This window comes from Achroia grisella, unplaced genomic scaffold (genome assembly GCF_030625045.1).
Source record: "Achroia grisella isolate CSIRO2021 unplaced genomic scaffold, CSIRO_AGI_Agris_v1 utg900, whole genome shotgun sequence".
Taxonomy (NCBI): Eukaryota; Metazoa; Arthropoda; class Insecta; order Lepidoptera; family Pyralidae; genus Achroia; species Achroia grisella.
Window position 1 is genome coordinate 4,689,491 of NW_026713059.1, and position 25,042 is coordinate 4,714,532.

Here is a 25,042-nt window from a genome sequence, read left to right on the forward strand (position 1 = left end):
TCATATAGAGCATATATTACTAGATGTATTACGATAGCAATGCAATGTTATATACCTAATGTCATTATTTTTAAAACAAAAGATATCCTTAATAAATGCACATATGTATTCTGTTTTGTGTAAATTGGCTTTTAAAAACGGCTGTTGCGTAATACAACGGACCTAAAAAAAAACCTATTTACATACATTGAAAAATGGTGTGTGGCCATTCTTATACATAAAGAAAACAATTACGATACCTTTAAGAGTTAACAATGTTTCTGTCTAAATCGGCGGATTTACATCAGATTTTTAGAAAATAAGTGTTGCATAATAGGAGAGCCGCGACAGTGCTCGGTAGCACAGCATTAATCAAAATTTTGTGCAGATACCATATCTGAATCATTAATGAGTATGACACGAATTTCGATATATCATAATAAATTTTGATACACTCCACGCACATATGTTTACGTGACGTCGTCAGAGTCAGTCGTAATCTTAGTTTATTATACGTAATGGTAAAACGTACCCAATGTTATAATTGCAACTTACAGGTATACGTATAAAAGTGTAAGATTTAAATCTCTCACTAAATCAAACTTAATAGAAACATTTGGTTAATATCTTAAAAAAATATAAAAAATACTATATTATAAATAATATCTAGATTGATATTCATAGTATCACAGACCAGTCCACACTGCGGAACCACTCCACTAGTACATAATAGCCTAATAGCTCGTGAAACAGCCTAGGAGACGGTAATCTTACTTTTCATCACTAACCTCAGTACCTACTAATCTTACTTACAGAGTGATCGTTATCCGAAGGGTTCATGAGGTCTTAAGCTATTAAGGGTCCTGTACTACTCATTGGCAATATACCATTACATATATATATTTAGAAATGTAAATAAGTATTTCAGTTTTAGCAGAACATTTGTTCATCTATGTATATCCAAAAAATATAATAATAATCATAAATAAATTCATAAAACTTAATTACATTATATTTTGCGATATCGTAATTAAATACTGAATACTAAAATTCATTTATTTTTATTGGATTCAAAGTTTGCTACTCGTGAAACTTGAACCACGAACCTTTATCACATCTTATTTTAAAATCTTATTTTTCTTAGTCTCCATTCATAGCTATTTAAGTAAAATTTAGTACTTCATTACTGCGCAAATGTGGTAAACCGTCATTATAATTTTAAACAATCTTTTCTCTGACTATTTATTACCCTCATCTGTTTGTTGGTCTGTTCGTGTAAAAACGGCTAGAGGAATTAAGATAAAAAATTCACAGAATATGTTGTTAAAGACAGAAAAATATATAAGCTAAACAAAGTTGAGAAACAACTTTCAAAGGGAATATTCAATTAATTTTGTTAAAATTTGCAATACGTCACCTACATTTTTTATAATTTATTATTATAATAATGACAACAAGGATTTTTTAAAATATCATTGTTCTCGTTTGAGTATCGTTAATAAATAACGTCTCCAAAGTAGCGGGTGCCATACTAAAAAAATATACCCACTACACACCAAATGAACATCATTCTGAAGGAACGACATTGTATACCAAACGACAGTTTCCATATACTCCTCAACAAAATAGGGTACCACGCTAATAGTACTACAATAGAGAAAGATTAATCTATGCTCGAAAATTCGATGATGCGCCAAAAGGATACTAGGGAGAAGCTGTAAATACGACTATCCATCCCAAGAACCGTACGCCGCACAATGTTAGAATAACTTATTATTCTAACATTGTGTCGGCGTACGGTTCTTGAAGAATCTTGAAGAATTGTGGACAGGTACTAAAATCAATTTTCCCACCTGAGAATCTTTGGTTGCGACATTTTATACATAGATACATGTTGAGCGGATCCATGGGGATCATCTGCGGATGGCCCCATCATGGAAAACACGCTTGCAACGCATAGTAGCGCTTCTTTAATAGAAGCCAGCCATATGGCTCTAACAGAAGGTTGCATTGAGGCAGTTTACCAGAGAATACTCATCTGTATCTAATATAATCGCTGTCACCGATGCAATTCTCATCCATACTGTACACAACAATAGGAATCATTCACGCATAAAGCGCATTAAAATCAAACATCACTTTAATCGACAATCAAATTCATTTTCTCCTTTTAAAATAATGATCGCTGATATGAATCAAGTTAAAGTACATTTGTTGAACGACCGATATTTATAAATCGATCGATCTACAAGATCAATGATATGAAATTGTTTTTGACTTCTGAGAGCCAAAATAGGCATCGCAAAATTCAAATCTAATGTAGCCAGCGTCCATAATTTACAATGGAAACTAAGTGACGTGAATGATATGATATCATGATAATACAAGATCTGTCTTTGAGATTACTAAGATAATATACATTTATTTTCAAATTATATTGTAAAATAAATTGTTGTTTAGCAACAAAAATTATAAACTAATTTGCCTCGTTCTCAACTGAAAAAATAGTAAAAAGTAAGTAAATGCCTTGTATAATACAGCGCGCGCAATCACGTAAATAGGCATTAATACTATTAGGTACACATGTTTCCCCTTTTACAGATCGTTGTTAGTTTTAGTTAATTAGTTTTTTTATTTTTTGAGGCTAAACAACAGCAGATGATAAAAAAATGAAGAGAACCTGTTTTGTGAATAATTTTTTTCTCTACAATTTTGTTTAAAATATTTTTTCATATTTCTTATCGTTATGGAGTTATTTTGAAAAATTGCGTTTTTCAACTCGATTTTATTTTTTTCAACACTTACTCGTCAACTTAAATCAAAATTTCTTTCTGAATATTATTATTCACGTATTTGCGTATATATATATATATTGCGCCAAAACTGGTCACATCATGGTTCAATTAAAAATTTTATTGGACTATTAGAAAGGTCTACATTTATAATAGTTAGATAATGTAACAATTTACACTTCTCTGTTTCTATAACGTAAACAGACACTTTGTAGGTGATGTATGTACAATAAATAGGATAACAAAATATTAATTTTCCAATTCTTCTTAATAAAGACAATTTATAGTCAGAAAAAAGATGAGAACGAGTATATATACATGTACATGATAAAAATGTATTTACATTACAAGTAACAGTACAGTTTCGTCACTTGTCAAACCCATTATATCTTTTAGCTTTAAACATCTTTTAGCATTCTGCAACATTGCATTTATGTCAGAATCACGCGAAGTTAAAGCTATTACATTTATAACATTTGTTTTTAGAAACGTTTCCATTCATACATATTTAAAGGAAATTATATCTACGATAGGTATACTGTGTTCATGTAACATTTTAATTCTATTTACCTATCATTAACTGTGTTCAATTTTAACATTTCCGTTATTTATATGAATCGTATTGCTCATATTTACTAAAATTGATGCGGGTTGACGGGTGTTTTCTGGTGCCGATTGCGATTCTGTATTTGCTTCACTGTCCTGTATACTTTCATCAGCTATTAATTCCCGACTTGTGGTGCTTGCTGTTGTAAGATCGATGATGCTTTCCTGTTTAAAAATTATAAGTTGGTTTAAAAGAATACTATCAATATATGTATATTGTTCAAGCATGGTATTCTTGTATTTTGAAAACCTAAGTATATAATTAATCTCACATTTGTACAAACTCAGCCTATATTTTACGGGGCTTGTTTTCCACATTGTTTTAATTAAAGGCTCGTTTATTTGAAGGAATCGGCATTGAAATAGTTGTTCATTCAGTATAAAAACCGTTACTAATAATACAAAGGTCAATTTATCTGTTTCTCACATATACGGCTAAGTTAATGGACTAATTCGGATTTTGAAATTTGGCGAGTTAAAACCCGGGTCGTATCATGTATATTAATATGGTATTAACCATCCTCATGTTATGTATACATTATGTAGCTAGAAATAAACTTGGTTTAATAACAAGAAGTAAGTACTAACCTGGGGTAATAAGGGGCCAGTATAAACGACAGGAATTGCCCTTTGTTCACCCGTTGTGTCCGGCGGTAAACTTTCTAATGCATTGCGGATCTCGGGCAGCGTATTGTTACTAAGAACAGTCAACAACAACATTTAAATATTTTGTTCATAATTATCGTGAATAGAAATACAATGGTTACAACTTTCCAGAATTAGTTTCAAAGTTTCGACGCTGCTGTTTGCAGCAAAAATACAAGTGAAATAGAGATAGTCGCCACTTGTAGTTCTTAAGCGCTATATCCGGTAGTTATTATTGTAAATATTATAAAAATAAAAACTCACCTGGGTATTCGAACGTAATTCGGGGGGTTATAACCACTTGCCATCTGGCAACCATCCCTCTCTTGGGCGACGTGTGGAAAGTCGACCAACGGCAATTTTTCTGTCATTTGAAAGTTAGGATCATTATTTTATACGGATATGGATATACATTATTTCATCATAATAGTTTCTTATTAAACTGGGCAAATTTCCCAAATACAATATTTTTATATATTCATTGTACTCGTAGCACGGTAATGTGAAAAATTTGTATGACATTTCCAACATTTAATTTCAGATTTCACTACTTACGAGATTTTTCACAGTGTATTTAATGAAAGTTATCTATTTCAGTTTTAAAGTATGACGAACCATATAGAGCGATTTATGCTGACATAACTTTTATATAAATGTACTATGTGAGATATAATGTTCTAAAACAAATCTGACTATATATATTTTTCCCATAATAAAATATTTTTTTCCTAAAGGATTATTCTATCATTAGCCATCGATAATAAAAAAATACTTTAAGTTGCGTTAACTTATAACGAACGCCCTAATAAAACAATATTTTTTTTATGTAAGTGGAATGGCAAAGAAGCTGACGGCCTGGCCGACGAAACTGATGGTAAGAGGTAACCGTCGCCTATATACATAGAATAAGGACATGACATTATCATATGACACCCGTGATACTGCTCATGCGTTGCCCTCCCAAAGGATTAAGATGTACCTTAAGATGGACCTCTTATTTATTTTACTGTAAATTACACATTAACAGACACTAAAGCAGCTACAGTGAATATATGGTACACAACTTTAACTTACCAGAACAGTATCCTACATTAGCTATGTCTCTATTGTAGTGGAAATTATAAGCCGGCGGCGGCTGTGGCGGTGCTAACGGAGCAGAGGCAGTCTTTATAATAGGGGTGATGTCATCAGTCCGGCGATCTGAACAGAATAAGATACAAAAATTCTGTATGTGGGACAGAGTTTGTTCCACAAATGCATATAAAAAACATGAAAAACAATACTTTTGAGAACCCTTTTGAAAGATTTCTTAAATATACCTACCTAGATATATTTTTATTTTAGTTCGATTTCATTTTTACTTTTGGTATTAATATTTTTAGTTTTGTATACTTTCAACATTTCTTTCTAACATTAACGCTAAGAAAACTATAATACTAATAAAATAGGTAAAACAGGTCATGTGAATTGCTGATTAAGTTTTTAAATACGTAAAAGTAGTTAAAAATTAAGTCATATTAAACATTTGACTCAATTTGGGATCCATTCAATCCATTCAATAATTTAGGAGTCCCAAATCAATTATTTTAATTCTAATGGATTGTGTGAGTGTTGTGTTTGAAACAACATCGACAATGCCTCTGACTATCCCATTAAAAAGGGTAAGAGTAGTTAAGGTTGAAATAACAATGTATTTCACTTTATTATTATTTTTTGGCTAGAATTTAATTTACAAATATAATTAATAGTAAAAAATTAACTATGTTATATGATGGATTAGATAGTATTACAATAGTTTAAATACTTACAAAATACAAATATCTTGTAAATAAGGAAACAACCGATCGCCGCTAAAAAGACTACCATTATAGTCACGCCATAGTAGCTAAAATTATCAGTCTTCTCCGTATCTTCTCCATTACTTCCGATTTCGTGCCTAAAATAGTAAAAAAATAAAAATAAACTGTACTGTATAATGAGAACCCATAGAGTACTGTTATAATAATAGTGACTTAAACATTCTTTAGTGGTTTAATTATATTATAAACGCGAAACTTTGTAAATATGGATATTTGTTTCTCTTTTACGCAAAAACTTTATAGTAATATAGCTATTGCATCAGAATAACACATATAGGGCTACATTTTATATTGAAATTTAAGGCGGGTAAAACCTCGGGCACAGCTGGTAATAATTATAAATATATTAAAAAAGATGTATAGAGTTACTCACTTATAAGAATCCGATATTTCGTAATTTATATTTAGCTTAGGCTTCGAACTTGGTATCATTTGTTGATTTGAATGAGAATCGCAGTTTTCGCAAGTGTAATTTTCACTACAACAGTATCCAATTTCGCAATGCTCATTCTGTTGGCACTGTATAGCTTGAGCCATTGTAGAATGTCCCAGTAAAGAAAAATAGAATAAAACAAATGATGTCCTGAAACAAAGAGAAATATATAAATATGTATTTATTTCCTCCTTAATTTGGAAAATAATCATAACAAATATTAAATATAATAGTGGCAATATACTATACCAAACAATAAGTAGAAGAGTGAACTTCTAACATACATAAGAAACACACAAACCGATACAAACAATCATACTCATGATTACAAATATTTATACTGTGCAAGGAGTCGAATCTACAAACAATGTGGTGAGTTTTCACAGCAAAATTCTTCAACTTTGTTAATTTGACTTCAATAAGTCTTTAACTTAACTAATTTAAATAAAAAGTGATAAAGATAATAAGAAATGAAACAGTAGATATTTATAACATTGTAAATTCGTAAGGAACAGATTTCGGTCATACTATGCCTCCGTCATACAACAAAAAAAATCATAATCTGTTATTATAAAACTAATAAGAAAACACCTCATAAAACAAATACTTTTTAGAAATAGCGTCATACTGAATGAACAGTAGAAAGTTCATCAAATAAAATGATTTCAACAAGAAGTCCACAAAATTAACAACTATACAGATCAGCGAGTAGAGTAGATTTGACAGATCACTAGAGCCACACGAATGAAGATATTTTAATTTGATTAGATAAAAACAATCCAGATCAATAATAGGTACATTACATAAAAAGAGAAATTTAAAATTTAACACACTACAAACTATAGATATATATGTGTATATAGCTGAGTAACCACAATACCACGGCATAAAAATAATTGTCTATGAAAGAAGTTAGAAAATTAGTGGTTGGTCCTTCTACGATCACCTGATTTCTCATCATTAAAATGCTTTTAGGTATTGAATCATTTAGCCGGTCGCCATCTGACGTTTGAATCCTTACTAATGTAATAAATGCGAAAGTAACTGTCTGTTTCTTTTGCTTTCACGCCAAAACCAGGAACCGATTTAAATTAAATTTAGTACAGATAGTCTAGACCCTGTGAGAGGTTTAATCCGAAAAAGGGGTTGTAAGGTATTGAAAGGGTAGATGAAAGTTTGTATGGAAGTATTGTAATTTTTTAATGTTGAAGCTAGAATGATATAATTTTTTAATTGGTTTTGATTGGGTTAGATTATTGAATATTTTTTCATTATTTGGTCAAGGTCACTATTATATTACAGTAAAGTATGAAAATCGGAAAGAGAAGGAGAAAGAATTAGCATCCAAATAGGAGTATATTAGGATCCTCTATCCCCAAAACTTTTCACGGCAGTCTTAGAAGAGATTTTAGAAACGTAAACTGGGGAACTTGCAAGGAGCACTATATCGAGTATATAGTGCTCCTTGCAAAATCTCCCACAGAATTGCAACATATGTTACAGATCTTAGACCAAAGGAGTCGACCTTAGTATAAATTTACAAAAGACAAAAGCTATGAGTAAACGACAACTATTTAATTTTTATTACTGTCTATACGCCCAATACTGACTTACTCATGCGAAATATGGGTACTCAGTACTCACCAAATAATGAGAAATCAAATTAAGAACTTGCCAACGTATGGTACTAGAGAAGTATGACAGGAAAGAGAAAAATAAAAAAGATAAACCACTAAACCATTAGAAAGATAAGTAAAACATATAGTAGGTATATAAATGTCAAAACTACATTACGTGGAAATGATAAATGGAGAAAGACTATAACTATCTGGACCTACAACAAGACAAGGATAAAGGAAAAGAGTACGACCAAATGGAACATGGGAAGATGAAATACACTCATCAAAAAAGTCTAAGCAATACATACTATTTCAAATTATAATCAATTATTATATCATTTCTTACCAAGTAGGTAAGGGGCAGTCAGTAAATTACGTGAGATGTTTAAGGGGGGGAGGGGGTCGAGTCAAATTCATCTAATCTTACGTTGGAGAGAGGGGGGAAGGGGGGTCTCGGCTAATATCTCACAACTTTTTTTTATTAAAACAAAAAAAATATATATACTATTTTGGTCTATTTAATCCGGATTGTACATGCTTAAGATTTAATCTTAAGCGTAATCGTAATACGATTAAGATCATTCACTAATTCGTTCGAAAGAAAATAATTTCATTCATACTTCGACGTTATACAACTACTGACTGCCAAACCACCATAATTTGTTTTATACCAAATATCTCAATTTAATCTGAGCTTACGGTACAGTGTAGCCTAGGGGTGTCCATTTTAAAAATACATCGATGTTTTTAATCGTTTGGTAACATCATAACCCCGCATCGATGTTTTGTAAGTTTGTCGATGTATTGTAAGTAAAACAAAAAGAATAGAAATATTTTATTACTACATCATATATTACAAAATAGGACATAAAATACTGAAGTACATATCAATAATAATTTATTTTTCTGCTCTGATTTAAAACCAGCATGGATTGAAAATCAGGCCAGAAAAATAAATTATGTTAGGCAAACTTTGTCGAAATAAAGTTTACTTTACTCAAACGTTTACCCTTCAGTCTATTCCTTTGCTGAAAGTAAATAAAATAATTTAATTCATCAATAAATTCACAACGCTGTTTGTAGTATCACATCACTAAGGAAAGTAAACGTGACTTAATTTGTTCAAAACAATTTATTAGAAGAATTAATAGTGCAAAAATGTTAGAGAACCGATTGTTTGTCACACGCAAGTTGTGGTTAGCTCAGATAGATTCTTAAGCATAATAAAATTATTACATTCCTTTTCAATCACGTGCGTAGAATTAAATGATGCATCAAGCCAGTTTATATTAAATGGTACTTATCATATATAACTTAATTACTTGTTCAGATTAGTAGTCGTAAATAAAAGCACGAAGCATTTTTTTTTCTTATTACAATAACAATCCAACGCGTTTACGTAAGAAACCCACATTTTGAAAAATCTCATGTGAGATTGAGGGATGGGGGAGAGGGTTGAATAAAATCTCCAGAGGGGAAGGGAGGGACAGAAAATTTAAAAAAAACACCTCAAGTAACCCCTAACACCTATGTAAACTTTTTTGATCTAGAGGACATCTGGCTGGTTGTAAAAAAGAATCGAGTATCATTTGTTTTTTTTTTCACAAATTCAAAAGCCAATGCATTTGTTGAAAAAAAAGCGCGGGAAATGTTCGAAACGCCGGGAGTGTTTTTTGGATTTCTTTTTGTTTAATTTAATTTTACTATATATAAGGATTAGTTTTTATTTATATATTGTAGACTAGATTAATTGTTTAATTATATATTTATTAATATATAATATCTATTGAGAATGGACCGGCGGGTCCATTCTCAATGGATATAGACCCTGGGGGAACAGTCCCCCAGGTGTCTGCAACTATAAATATTCCATTTAACAATTCTTTTGATATTTTATGTGAATCTAGTATGGATACTGATGGGTCTAATATTACAACCACAAAACGTAAGCGAGTAAGGGGCGAACGCCGTATTTGCAAACACTGCAATAAAAAGTGTAGGAGACATCAAAAAGGTACCGAGACAAAATTAAAAGACAGTGACTGTCCATGTGTCAAGGAGGAAAAAAATAATTTAGAAATAATACCTGTAATTGACAATCAAAATTCAGAAATAACAAATATAGTAGACAAACAAACTTCAGATGTAATACTAGTAGTTGAAAATAATAATACATCCATAAAAGCCACTCCTTCACCCACTTCAGTAAATAGGATTTTGTACAATACTAAAGATGTAGCACCTTTTGTAGTTCATGTTAAAAAAAATGAAACAAATTCTACAGATATTGTAACATTACACCCCATCGCATTTGGTCGGTTTTTACATACAAATAGGATTTATAATGTTGTGAATAGCAGCCTCAAAAAAATAGGAAGAAACAGATTGGCTCTTGCTTTTTCAAACTTTTTAAGAGAAGGCCTTTGCACAGGAAACAAGCAAGTATATGACCAATAAATTGTTTTATAGATATAGTATAAAAACAATTAAAAAATATTACGTCTGAATAAAAGGCTATAATATAATAATAAAACTTCCAATTTATGAACAGATGGTTGTAAACAGAAATAATTTTAATTTTACCCTTTACACCATTACCCCATGTTTTATTTCAATTACTCTTATTTCCAGTCAAATTTTAAATAAGATGGAAATATAACTATAGGTGCGTTAATATTACAAACCCAACATCAACTTAAACTGTCATAAAAATATTTTATACTTAAAAACTGGTATCATCGAATAGAGTTAAATTTATCGGCTCACTGATCATTTACAAAGAACAATGATAGAATCAATAGTTTTGGACTCAAAATAAACTCTTACCATGCTTTTATACGTTTATTACCGGAGTTAGTCGAAAAACTATCCGCGAACAGGTAGCGCTCGGCAAACCGGCTATTTAACCCTATACTCATTTTGTTAGGGTTTATAATAAATATTAGTTAATAGGACAACCTTTATCACCGAGGCGTATAAAAAATGTTCTATCCTTAGACCTACTAAATATACAACAGAATTTCATAAAAATCGGTCATGCCATGCCGTTTTGAATTTTTTTCTAATACATTTTGTACACTTTGTAGAAATAGACATAATCTTTATTCAAATAAACTTAATATAAGCCCTTTTGAATAGTCATACTTTTTTTTTCGGAACGCAGACTCGTCACAAGAACAATGAGCAAGTTGCGTGTGGCCAAAACAGTAAATACACATTAACAAGGATTAGGCATGTGATAATCAACGTAGAAATCGCTACGTAGGTACTATCAGATAATATTGTCAGCGGTATAAATTTATGTTATTTTTTTATTATCAGTCGTGATCTTGGTAGTGTATATATTTTGACAGCAACTTTATAGACATGTAGACATTGTTGTAGGTAAGGCGTTCAATAGCTTAGGTTTTGTGAAGCGTGTTTGTTGACAATTTAAAAACATACGATGCCTGAAGTCTGCATATTTTGCATATCTATGTAGTGCACTAGAGTACGTGAGTTGCTTAATTTATTGTTATTTTTTGTTCACTTTGTCGATCTCTTATTGTATAACTCCCTTCTTACATTCTCCATTCCCCGCCGTGGAGCACCATTATTCTCGATACTGTGTTCCCGCACAAACTACGGTAAATGCTATATTTTCACGTATAATGTCAACATATAGTAAGTACATTAAAGACGTAGATCCATTTAGATATGATTCTAAAAAAACATAAAACGAAAGTCTATCATATATCTACTTAATCATAACCTATAATTATCTTCATACTCTATAATTATACACATATATACACATTCCTTCTTACACACAATCACCCACACATGAGACTAAGAAGTCTCATGTGTGGGTGATTGATGGGGTTGTGATTCAGTCTCAAATTCTTAAAGTAAGCGTTCTATTACTTTTATTTATTGTAAAATTTAGATATATTAATTGATTTGTACTTAAATCTCTGAAACCTTATTTAGGCTACGTTTTAGCTTTCTCTAGAAATGTAATATAGATTTAAAGTAGTGGATTGTAAGCTGTTTGTTTTTTAATAAATAAATAAACATTCTTATAATTTGCTTTTTACAGCAATCGCCTAAAATAAAAAATTACGATTTGTTCAATCGTAATCGTAATCGATTACGCCGATACATTATACCGCTACAACTGGTACCTTTTTTTTTCTTTTTAATGGCTTGGCTAGACCAGGGGCATTAATTTTTTAATCCAAAAATAATAATAGTAGGATAAAGTCATTGAAAAATTTTTAACTAACTTTATTTGTATTTACAATTTTTTCACACAACTTCAAATTTATGTGTACAATTCAAATAATCAAACTTTTTATGTTTAACTTTCAAATAAAAACAAAAATTATGAAAATCAGTGAAATTTGTTATGTCCCAAACACATTCATTTTTTTATTTAAAGTTGGCATTTATTTTTTACCTCTTTTTACTTAATATTGAAAATGCACTGTAATAATTATTCTCACGTCAATTTATCCTAATATATAGTTTCCATTCACTTTTTCACTTCAAAAACAGAACAACAGTCCTTCTTGTACTTGTACAAACATGTTACAACGTGTTCAGAACTACAGGTAGCGTTTTGTTGTGCTGTCCTGTGAAGACCCCGCATGAAGGCAGAATTGAATGGAAGATAACAGTACTTCTTATATATTATACTAGCGTCCCGGCTTCGCACGGGTAGACATTTTTACAACATTTTACATTTTTATCGCGAAGTATTTTGAAGTTATTGATATTTTCTTCGATATTGTAACATACTTTTGTTCTATCACCAATTGTTTCCGAAGCGCACGCGACGAAAGATATTTTATGGTATTTTTTTCACCTTGAGTTACGTTACTAATGTTTAAGTAAGGATCCCTAATCTTTTTTAGCTATAATAAATATAGCCTATGTTACTCAGGGCGAGTGTAGCTTTCTAATGGCGGAAGAATTTTTGAAATCGGTAAAGTAGGATTTGAATTTATTTATTACAAACATACATACATACGCACAAAAATACTAATCTTTCCTCTTTATAATATTAGTATAGATTATTCTAATATATTCTAATTGGTACCCTTATACACAGACGAATACTACTTAAAATCAACACCAGTGCTCTAAAAGCATACGAACTTTTTTCAGATCAGACATAGGGATATAAGAAAATCGAAAACGAGCCGTGTTTGTAAACACAGCTCGTTTTCGATTCATCGAATCGATCATTAAATATTTCGATTTTCATTGATGTATTCTGTCAAGTTTCTCGTAATATTTAATAATTGTTTCATATTACACAAACAAATCCAGACAAATCTATTATTATTCTGAACCCAATATAACTCGTACGAAGGCGCAGACGAAGATGCCACTTAATTCGAAAGGGGGAAGAGTGTTGGCTGTGGAGACTAATGGCCCCATTGCTGGCAATATGTACCCATAAGGTCGACCTCCAAAAGATCCCTCCGAAAACTATAATGGTTAAGTCTTGGTTGTCGTGGTAAAGTGGTGCACTAACGACCTGACTTCATCCTTATACTATCATACTATACTGGGCCCTGCTAACTTATATACCATTAGAATAAGCTAGTGCACCATTTCATAACGATCTATTGAAAAGTAGTTATTCACAATTTAATACATACACTAAAAACTTCAAACTATCAAATCGATGTTGTTATTTCAAGAAACTTACCAGTTCAACATCATGAATACGAAAAAACGACGAAAACAACAAAGCACAAATCACTTTCACAGCACTATAAATGAAACTTCTCTAAAGGGCACAGTCACAATTATTATTTCTACTACCTTCAAATACAATAATCCATCTAGTAAGTATCAACTTCCATGTACATGTGTATGAGTGTACTACTTCAAACCAAATGAAAATGTTTATTATATTATTATTATCAGTATAATCATCGAGATAGAAGCCAGTAGGGATGTGAATAAAGAATCGATTATGGAAAAAATAATCAATTTATACAATAAAAAATCAGCGACGATGATAGTATTTAAGTTCTAAACTGTCCTCTACTAACAAAGTAAACATAAAAATCGGACATAGGTATAACATAATAAAATTACAAACTCATAATTATTAATTATACATAAAAAATCGAATATAACAAAATTAATAAATAGCGATTTCTTCCAGACAACCTTAAGATGGAGAGGAATGATTAGACTGAGTCTGGTCGAGGCATAACAATAATTAATATTATAAAAAAAAACATATTACCCTAGTGGCCTAAATATTCAAGATCTGGAGGTGACTTAGTAATAAACCGAATTGTACGAAAATAATCGATTGTGGAAAAATCGATTACAATTAATAATAAATACATTATTAAATACCAAAAATAATCGATTGATTAATCAAATTTTTACACAGAATGTTACATCCCTAGCTAATAGTAGGTATGAGTGTTCTTACTGATTACAGTGTTGCCAGTTAACTGTCATGCTTTAAACTTTTCGTATAATTACCCCAGAAAGAAAAATTAGCAGTTAGTACTACTAAGCAGTTAGGGTATACTATAGGTATAGTATAGTAATAGGGCATCCTTTTTGGTAATTTTTTCTATTATTTATTCATACAAATAAACCCAAACCTTTGTCATGCCTAGCAAGAAAATCCCCCAAAGATTAGGGTTTTCTGACTGGCAGTTTTTACCCAAATTAGGGGTGGTTATGTAGTGTTAGTTTTTTGTGGCTATGGCGATTGGATATTTTGGCGGTCGAAATGATGGAATAAGGGACTTTTATTCGGAGAGGGAAGGGGCAGTGTGAGCATTTGTGGCAGATTCCAGCCATTTTGGCACACTTCTTTCTTAATTTTATCTGTGGTAGATCATGATTATGAATTACAAAAGTTATTTTTGGTTAATTATTGGTTTTTGGGGCTGATACTACTAACGTTATGTTTGGAGAATAAGGTGGTATTGTTGCAAAAACAAGACACATTGCATGTTTATTAAATTTGACTGACATTAAACACGCTGTATGTGCCAAGCCTGTGTACTAATTTAATGTCAGTTAGTAAGATGACAGATGCCGGTTGCTCTGTTGTGTTAAATAAGAATAAAGCTACAGGTAAAAATTCTAAAGATGGAATAACTCTCACGGTATTTACACAAGAAGATGGTCTATGGTAGTAATACTAAAAATGAAACATTATCAAACATCTATGAGTGACACAGAAGACTTGGTCACATGAATGTCAAAGATCTTAAACTTGCATTTACAAATAAAAAGTTAATAGGCTTGAACTTTGATACTTTTGAAATGCTGGATGAGTGTGAAACTTGTATCCAAGCAAACCTTCATCGAGTAGGTACTCGGCTGTTACACTTGTGGAAAAAGCAAGACCAATGATGATTGACGGAAATACACTTATAAAAATTTAGCGTGAAACTATTGTTACAGCAAACTACCTATCTAATATGAGTATTAATAGCACCATAGACAACCAAACTTAACTTGAACGATTGGTTGGAAGAAAACCATGTATTAAATTACTTGTACGTGTTTGGCTGCTAGACTTTTGTTATTATCAAAGGTATTAATGGTTACAAATTTGCATCCAAAGCAATACCTGGTACGTTTGCAGGATACTCTGAAACATGCAAAGCATTTAGAATATTCATACCTTCGAAAAACAAAATACTTATTTCAAAAGATGTTAGAGTCATGAAGAGTATGTTCTATGATAAACCAAATAATAAAGAAGTCCTTAGTATTAGCAATCCTGACTTAAAAAATAAATAACCTCAATGAACTTCATTGCAAGAAACACCTTGCAAACAAATCAGTATGGAGTTGATGAGGAAGAATTTCGACAATTAGATTCGATTGATCGGAACGAAAATGTATTTTTGCAATGAAATTTAATTATTTAAATTTATAATAGATCATAGAGAGATAATTGAAATTAATGATAGATTATTAATAATTCATTTGATGAGGATGAACCAGAATTCACCTACATTTTGGTCCATCTTCGCTAAGAAACCAATACATTTATGTCCTTCGACGCAAAAAAAAATACCATCCCAATATTTTCAATTAGTGTTTCATACGTAGTACATAGTTTTCATACATATATTGTAGTGCCATATCATTTCTTTATGATCACTCGCAGTAGAAGTAAAATCATGGCATCACATAACGTTACTACTATATCTTACGCCGGACCATTGTCATAGTCACGGTTCATCAATTGTAGACGTAATTGATAGGGTTTGTGTAGACGGCGGCGACGCCGCGTGTAGTTTGCGTTCAGCACAATCCAAATCTCGGGTTTCATCTTCATCCGTAAAGGCGCATAGGGCTGCTGTTGAGGCCGCTTACAAGCGACGGCAGTACGAGCGCGAGGCTATGCTTGCACGACGTCTTTCGGAAGTTGAAGATGCTGAATTCCGTGCCGAGATCGAGCAAATCAATACGGATGCGGACTGTGAAGATAGCAGGCGAAGTAGGAGCATTTCTACTCATATGAGAACACAGCAATGGGTAAAAAATATTTCTAATACTAAGGTACGTGACAACAGTGAGGAACAACGAGAGGTGCCACAGCCTAGCTACCCGGCACCTACGGCACCGGTAGGCTTTCAGGCTGCTGCTCCGCAAATAGCAGCAGCACACCTCTCGTGTCCAACACATGCAGGTTCTGTTCCCCATACATCCAGACAGCCGGCCATGCCACGGCCGACCTTACACTCCCTGGCAAATGTAGCGGGTGAACAACAGCATATGCCAATATTAGGCAGTAATAATGACAACTCACAGTTATTATTACAAATTACCGCCAACATGGCTGATGCAGCCAATGCTTTGGCCACTCATGGCATGCGGAAACACTGTAGGACTGAGTTATTTCCGTTTAATGAGAACGCATTGCAGTGGCTACAGTTAAAAAAAATGTACGATAGTTCTAAACCGTTTTATTCTCCTGTAGAGAACGTTGCACGTTTACAAAACGCGCTACGTGGTCCCGCACAAGAAGCCGTCTCTTCAGTTTATGAGAGATCACTCGAGCGAAGCTTTGCATCACCCGAAATGATCGTCTTCGGCGAGGTACAATCATTGAAGTCGCTACCGCGGTTGGGTAACGAACTTAAAGAATTAAGTAGTATTGCTAACAAGGTACGAAATAGTATTTCTACTATAAAACTGTTAAATCGTAGGGAGTATTTACATTCTCCAGAACTATTTTACTCTGTTTTAGAAAAATTAAATCCTAACATTAAATAAGGTGGACAGATTACGCGTCTGAGTTTAGCCAAGCGAACCTGAACCTATCTAAGTTAGAGGTAGAGGAGAGTAACTGTCTGAATTTTTGACACGTGAGTACACATATTAGTTTCTGCCAATCTCCCGAAGGGGCACTTTCTTTAGCAACACAACAGACGCACATAAGTTATTTTGCTAATAAACAATTTAAACGTGAAAATATACATTCTAAGTCTCATTCCAAATTAAAAATAAATAAGGTGGAATTCGTTTATTGTAAAAGAAGTGACAACATTCAATCTTGTGACGAATTTAAGTCATTGTCAGTCTATGACAGATGGAGTTGGATACGAAAATGTAAGGTTTGTTACAAATGTCTCCGACAGAGTTCACATTTATGGAAATCATGCAAGGTAAATCCTTCTGGAGTAAACGGCTGTTCCTTTCGTCATCATCTTCTCCATGGTAGACAGGATACGTCAGTGTCGTCCCAGGCACCCGATACACTGCTCAAGAATAATACAGTGTGTGCCACTGCAACTCAAAATGAGATGCTTACGTCACCATCTCCTAATGTCATGTTGAAAGATAAGGTTTTTGTCAGTAACACCGGTATTTCACAAACCGAACGAACCCTGTCAACATATCTAAATGTTTTATTAAAAATTGTACCTGTCACTCTTTTCGGACCAATTGGTAGTTATGACACATACGCATTGTTGGACGATAGTAGTACGGCCACATTAATTGATTCAGTCATTGCCACTCAAATCGGACTAACTGGACCCAAGGAACCTATAACTGTCAATGGTATAGGTGGCCTACAAAAAAGACTACCATTATTTACGTAGATTTTTATATAAGAGGTAAGTATGAACCTGATACTTATTTAGTAAAACATGCTAGGGCTATAACGTCACTTGGTTTACATCAAGTCATTGCACAAAGAGACATTAACAACTTATAACCACTTGCGCGATTTATCCGAGTTTATGTCACATAATAATGTTACACCTACAATACTTATTGGTGCCGAAGATTGGCATTTGTCAATTTCTCGTGAAGTTCGTACTGATAAGTGCAATGAACCTGTAGCCTGTCGTACGTTATTGGGTTGGACTTCATACGGAGTGGGTTGTAGTAAAAGTAAACCTACTGATTTTCGACTAGTAACAACACAAGTAAACACCGATGGTATACGAAGCCGTCAATGCAGTGTCCTAAAAAGTGGCCTATAGATGGTTCTGTATATCTAATCCTTTTCAGCCCGTTATTCAAACTGACCATGAACAACATATTAATTCATTGGCTGTTCATCAGGTCATTACATCTAACTCTGTCCCACTGGTCACTTTTATATTACGCCACTTCTCGTATTTTTGATGTTTTTAAATTTCGTTCGTTTATAGATCGCGTGATTCCAATTGAAAAATAGTTGCTCGCGACCGTTAACGTAAGATGTCTGCTTCCACCACTTTATCAACTATGACAGCAGAACTGATAAAAGGCACAGAAAGGCATATCTTACATCGCGTTCAACAAGATAGCTTTAAAGAAGAAATCCAGTGTATCACGAGACCACAACCAATCGCGAAAACGAGTGACGTAATTAAAATTATCACCTGGAGAAAACAATCTCGTACGCTCAGTTGGAAGTATAAAGGATGTACTGACTACTTACGCAGCACCATACGAAGCGGTGTTGCTATAACTATCATAGAAGACGAGAAAAGGTGAAAAGCTTAATGACTGGAAATCTTCCTCCACAACGGCCTGCTCACCATCACTGCCCATTCACAGACACAGCCACAGTAAGATTAATGTCGGCCTGAAGATATGAAAAACATATTGCTCTATCCTGATTAACATCTAGAGCTCTTTATTTATTTACTGTTCGTCCACAACCTGTCTGCAGATTCAGCCACCATGAGTTCCAGTCTCCCGTTCCTAATTTTGCTACTAACCGAGCTATATACCAACAGCTGCCCCGTCTTTTGGAGGTTGTTGAGAGAGACTCGTCTCTATACAAAAGTCGCTTCAAAATTACAAATTGACCATCCATTGATTGATCATCTATTGACGAAGCATAAGCCACAGTCAGTCATCCTCAGTCATGGCTTAGTGGAAAATGATGATGAAGAAATCCCAACAGGTTTTATTTGGATCGTCATTTAACCGAATTAAAACTGAAGCCTTACATGACAGAGACTCGTTCGGTAAGCCATAGAAGATTTCAGCCTCCATGAAACCACAATTGAATTATAATACAGAGCACAATCCTAAACATTAGCGATTTGGTTGTGATCGTGGATGAAAACTTACCGAGAGTAACTTCGTGGATCCAGTACAGCGACTTTTCCAAGGAAACAACAGTGTTTTTAGGGTGGTGGACGTAGCTACTGCAGGGGTTTGCTTCGCCGCCTCTTCAAAAAGTCATATCAAACACTTAGATTATTCGGTTTCTCCTTATTTTGGCTAGTTTGTGCAGTTCTGCACCAGAGGTCGGTATGTTGCAAACTCTTTGCACATTTTTATATATTTATTTTTCTACCAATTTTAAATGTATTTTCTTTTAGAATTGTCATATATTTTTATTGTCACTTTTTGCCTACAACCGTTTGTACCTATCTTCAGTATAAGTATTTACCATTTTCTATCCATTGTTTGATTTACATCACACATACAGTCCACTCATTCTATCACCTACATTTTGGTCCATCTTCGCTAAGAAACCAATACAAACCTGTAATATTTAAAAAAGCAATTTCGTCATCTTATAGGGAAAAATGACAAGTGTGAGTTTAATAACTTCATTTGAACAGAATTAAACCTGGGGTTTGGCTGATTTACGAAAAGCCTACAAATGGGTTTACAAAATAAAAATTAATTTTGCTGATTCTGAGGAAAGGTATATAGCCAGAAAGGCGATCGATTAGTTCGTCTGAGCACAATCAGAATACTTTTGGCCATAGCCAAGAAATTTCATTGATTTCGTTAGTAATTTTATTTCCATTCCCTTGTACATTTTTGACAGCGAGTGTTGCATAAAATATGCAACACTCGCTGTCAAAAATGTATGTATGTCAGATTTTTGCCCAGTCTGTGGCAGATTTGCCATTAATGGTCACACTGAGAAAAGGCGTTATCGGCATGTACCACCTTGTATACACACCTTCTGGCTAAAACAATTAAAACAAACAAAAAATTGCAAATAATGGTATCAGTATTGTGAACAAATCGAAGAACCTGCTTAAAAACCAACTGAAAATAGACTATTTATAGTATAAAATCTGGGAATACTATCTGGTACACTGCATGGAGTAAAAAAAATATATTAATATGGCGTCAGGGGTGGGTATAACATGCAAAATTAAATGCTCTGAATTTCCTACTACAAAATAAAAACAATGTAACAATGCTGTTCTTAGGTGTATTTCTGCAGTTTTTGTGCTGATACAATCCACGAAACAAGAAATCTTACTATTACTTACTATATTCTTAATTGGAAAATTGTGAAAATAACATTTCAATAATTAGTTGAAGAACAAAAATGAATTAGAAACCTAAGTAAAATTAACTTAACTCGGCGATGATTCAGCAGGTGGGTTAGTTAAAACTGCTGGCGACACTGATTTTTTTGTTAGTTTACGTTACGTAGATAATTCTTTCTTGTTATCAATCACACTCAGTCAGTTTTATAAACTACACATTTTAATGCACGTCAGTTCTGTTGTTGTAGTATACCTCCAGAACTAATATATTAATTTGTAATGTTTGAAATTGCTTAACGAAGCTTTGTGACATCTGGCAAGAAATTTATTCATCGATTTTATTGCCCGTTTCCCAAATCCAAGAATTGCGGCCAGGATTGCATTATAGGTAATTAAATATATACATTTTATGAAATCAATATGTAACAAATGTTCGTATGTTTTTCTACGTTCCTATTCGATTTACAAAATAAAACGTCTATTAATACTACGGATACTTGCCAATATCTTGCTAATTGCAACGTTATCATCGTCCTAACGTTTAAGATGCGTATGTAATATTAAAGAAATTAGTATCATAGTTTTATCATAAAATCATTATTCTTGGCATAACGTAGTCTCACAATTATGCTATACCTTTGTACGTCTTTCGACTTGGAAAGATCCGATAAGTAAAGTACAATCGTTGATTGGCCTCATAGTAGGTCGTCAATGGTCGGAATCAGAATATGATGCAAATAATATAAATATTGAGTAATATGTAAGTTCATGTGCCGGCACGTCGCGTCGGCCGGCGTCGTAACAACTGAATTGTCATTTGTCAAACTCAAAACATAGCCATAGATAATGGCGCCAAACTTAAAATTATATCGGGTGACTTTGTTTTCCATCTGGAAAACATAGGGCTATTTTAGTTATTTATATAAATGAAAGCGATTCGAGTGATATTAAAAGTTCAGTTTTAATTTTGTTGTGAATATATTTTACGGAAGGGTATTCAACTTTCGTAATTTTTGCACTGCAATAACATCTTTGAGAAATTTAAGACAGTCATAATTACAAAAATATAGTAGGTACACCTTGTAGCGCGGTGGTATCCTCATCACTGTAGCGTTACATATGTTGTGATGAGGTGGCGCTATATAATATATGTTAGTGAAGACGTAAAGTAAGGGAAGGGTCTCAAGTGTCGACAGAAATATTACAAGTGTAGGCACAACCTAACATTTCTATACTAAGCTTTTTATCTAACAACTAGGAAAATAACCACCTACGGTAGGCTGATATAGCTCGTAGAGGACCAGTGAGTAGGTCGAACTTTATTGCTATACCAAACCATCGTACTAAATTGATAATGAATTAATTCCTATTTCATATGTTTATTTTAGAAATCGTAATGGCGATTGATTTGTACTATACTCCTGGGTCAGCACCCTGTAGAATAGTACTGTTGGTGGCAGCAGCACTCGATATACAACTTAATTTAAATTTACTCAACCTGCCTAATGGAGAACACTTGAAACCAAACTTTTTGAAGGTAAAAATATTATAAATATAGAATATATCAATGTACAAAAAGTGACATTTAAAGTATTTTCAAGTAGTTTATAATATGATATTATTTATATTACTATTTCAAACACTTTATATTTTTAGATTTATTTTACCTACTCTTAGGCAAACAAAAACACACATCACCCGACATGTTCATTTTGTTATTTAACTACTCAGATTGAAACAAATATGAAGATACGATATTATTTTTCAGTTAAATCCACAACACACAGTGCCCACTATAGTGGACGGCGATTTCTCTCTGTGGGAATCACGAGCCATTAGCAGATACCTCGTTAATAAATATGCACCTGGAAATACTCTATATCCTGAAGACCCGGTAACTAGGGCTGTTATTGATCAAAGATTGGACTTCGATTTGGGTACACTGTATTCAAGATTTGGAAATTTATATGTAAGTATCATAATTTATGTATGATTGTTATCGTATGCACTTCAGTCTAGCGCTGACCATCGACAGCGTTTGTGATTTGAGTAACCCTAAATGCGATGCGTTGTATTAGGCAATTATTCTCAAACTTTGACTAAAATATCTACAATTCATCGATGCCCTGCTTTCTTATGGATACTGGACTGTAATGAATATGTTATTTAATAAAAATAATTTCAACAATAATCGCTGTTATTTCATCCGGAGCTCATATTGCCATTGGGCGGCGCATACCTGATCCAGTCTTACTAATTTCAGCCACTAAACAATTTTATTTGTAATCTGTGCTTCGGTTGAAGGATGAGATAAGGCAGCGAAGTTATCATGACAATCGAATTAACACTTTCATTTTCTATTTATAAATTGTTTTTACCTGCGTGTTTATGCGCGTGCCGATTTGACTGGCCGCAATAAAAGCTCATGCCAGTCTGTTGGAAATAGATATTTTAAATTTTTATGGTGATTGTGAGTAAATTGCGAAAGAGTAACTCACCAACAAATATACTCTCTATCGCTTACTTATAGGTATTAAATTTTATTTAGTACAGCTTCTTTTTTAAATGATGACAATAGAATGGTGCATCCTCTTGCACTAACGTAAATTTAGCATAGATTAAGTTGGTAAACCTGAAAACTTTTTAAATTGTATAACAGTACCCACAAATCTTTGGAGGTGCACCAGAAGACGAGGCGCTAGTGAAGAAACTGGATGAAGCCTTACTATTCTTCAATACATTCCTAGAAGGTCACAACTATGCTGCAGGCTCTAATTTGACCTTAGCAGATCTGAGTCTTGTCGCCACAGTATCAACCATAGACGCTGTTGGTTTCAGTCTGAAACCCTACCCTAATATATTAAAGTAAGTGTTTTTCATTCATTTCATATATTACCTATATATTATAATGTGGAGATGCAATTCTAATATATAGGTTGGACCACTATCACAAAATCTTTTAGTCGAAGAGTGTAATGACTCATTTAAGAGGCATTACTCCTTGATGCTAAAAGGCTTGACATAATAAAAGCTACGGATATAATAGTGTAATCCGTGAAATCCTCAGACCCATACTTACCCTCAGGTCCTGTCAGATTGTTTATCCTTTCAGTCGTATGAAAAAGGCATGCAACATTCCGAATCACTGCCAAATGTAGACTTAGGAAATATAACTCCTACAAAATTTTATATTTACTTCCCATGATAGGTTCTTCTATAGACAATAAAACAATATCTACAATGAAAATGTAACATAATATGTACCAGTGCAAGATCCATAATTTGAAATTATTTGCCAACGATATCTAAAATAAATACAAAGTACCTATCTGCCTATTACGGTTTGAACTTTTTTACCTAGTGATTAGATATGGGAGTATGGATTCATTACATACATATCACTTAGTCGGTGCTATTAGTTATTATAGCTTTCTAGCAGTGCCCGCGTTTTCACACGTGTTAAATTTCAACAAAAAATATAGCCTGTGTGTTACTTTGATGCGTAAGCTATATTACTGTAAAGTTTCATCAAAATCCGTTCAGTAGTTTTTGCGTGAAAAAGTAACAAATATCCATACTTACAAATTTCGCGTTAATAATATTATTAAGATTAAGATTTGTACACAGATGGTTTGAGCTCATAAAATCTACAGCACCAAGATACGAAGAGACCAATGGAAAAGGCATCGAGGAGTTTAAAACATTTGTTGCTCGGTTAAAAGCAAAGTCTGAATTATAAATAATTCCTTTTTGGTACTCAATATCTACCTAATCTTTTCGGCTTCGACAATAACACACTTAAACTTTTGACCATTTGACCGAAGTTTTCTATCTATTAGTCGGCGAGAATCTCCGAGAATGGACGAATAAACTCGCGCGTTGCATGCCGATGGTATTGGTAGCGAGTAACTAAACTTATATTATTTGTAAAATTATTTCAATAAAAAATATATACATCTTACTGTCTTTTGATTTTATTACTACTGTCAGGCACGATTCCGTTTAATTTGCATAGATGTGGTTTCAAATGTTTTTAGACTTTTAGGCGATATTATGGAATTTCTGACTAGTTAAAACTTTCTGTTTCGGCCAAATTTTACAGCTGGAGACGAACAATCCGCGTCAGCCAAAGTATCACTTTCGGCGAACTATAAGCTGGTTTCGGTTGGTTTATAAAGAGAGTAATACGCAACTTGCTTGCTCGTTTTTTGTATGAGACAGTATAGATAAGTTTAATTAAATAAATTTTCATTTAAGCAATTTATTTTTCTATTTTAGCAAGATTTTCCAGGATGAGAATATATGATATTACTATATAGTATTATAATACCTGTTTCCTACTATAATGTAACATACAATGCTGTTCCATAGGCCAATA

The 25,042-nt window shown here is 33.0% G+C and overlaps 2 protein-coding genes and 1 pseudogene across 5 annotated transcripts; 2 read left to right on the forward strand and 1 right to left on the reverse strand.

The window, feature by feature from the left end:
* Positions 1-4,282: 4,282 nt before the first annotated feature.
* LOC131853362 (uncharacterized) lies at positions 4,283-6,431 on the reverse strand. The gene is made up of 4 exons (XM_059204229.1): positions 6,255-6,431; positions 5,831-5,958; positions 5,097-5,222; positions 4,283-4,386 (listed from the first exon to the last, which is right to left on the reverse strand). The coding sequence occupies exons 1-4, from the start codon at positions 6,416-6,418 to the stop codon at positions 4,283-4,285; spliced, it is 522 nt and encodes a 173-aa protein (XP_059060212.1). The 5' UTR covers positions 6,419-6,431.
* Positions 6,432-16,095: 9,664 nt separating this feature from the next.
* On the forward strand, positions 16,096-17,003 carry LOC131853363 (uncharacterized; annotated as a pseudogene).
* A 3,403-nt stretch (positions 17,004-20,406) lies between these two features.
* LOC131853224 (glutathione S-transferase 1-1-like) lies at positions 20,407-24,630 on the forward strand. Of its 4 annotated transcripts, none has more exons than XM_059204062.1 (5): positions 20,407-20,524; positions 22,053-22,201; positions 22,433-22,633; positions 23,324-23,529; positions 24,292-24,630. In XM_059204062.1, exons 2-5 carry the CDS (start codon positions 22,061-22,063, stop codon positions 24,401-24,403), a joined length of 660 nt encoding a protein of 219 aa, XP_059060045.1. In that variant the 5' UTR covers positions 20,407-20,524; positions 22,053-22,060; the 3' UTR covers positions 24,404-24,630. The 4 variants fall into 4 exon arrangements, with proteins under 4 accessions (XP_059060045.1, XP_059060044.1, XP_059060042.1 ...); XM_059204061.1 differs by lacking the exon at positions 20,407-20,524 and adding an exon at positions 20,753-20,774; XM_059204059.1 differs by lacking the exon at positions 20,407-20,524 and adding an exon at positions 20,972-21,052.
* The last annotated feature ends 412 nt before the right edge of the window (positions 24,631-25,042 follow it).

Excerpts from the sequence above, each read along its gene's own strand:
- LOC131853362 (XM_059204229.1), bottom strand. The coding sequence starts at position 6,418 with ATGGCTCAAGCTATACAGTGCCAACAGAATGAGCATTGCGAAATTGGA. Across the intron at positions 5,959-6,254 it reads GAAATATCGGATTCTTATAA|GCACGAAATCGGAAGTAATG; the intron begins GTGAGTAACTCT and ends TTACTATTTTAG. Across the intron at positions 4,387-5,096 it reads TAATGTAGGATACTGTTCTG|AAAAATTGCCGTTGGTCGAC; the intron begins GTAAGTTAAAGT and ends TTCAAATGACAG.
- LOC131853224 (XM_059204062.1), top strand. The coding sequence starts at position 22,061 with ATGGCGATTGATTTGTACTATACTCCTGGGTCAGCACCCTGTAGAATA. Across the intron at positions 22,202-22,432 it reads TGAAACCAAACTTTTTGAAG|TTAAATCCACAACACACAGT; the intron begins GTAAAAATATTA and ends ATTATTTTTCAG. Across the intron at positions 23,530-24,291 it reads CCCTACCCTAATATATTAAA|ATGGTTTGAGCTCATAAAAT; the intron begins GTAAGTGTTTTT and ends ATTTGTACACAG.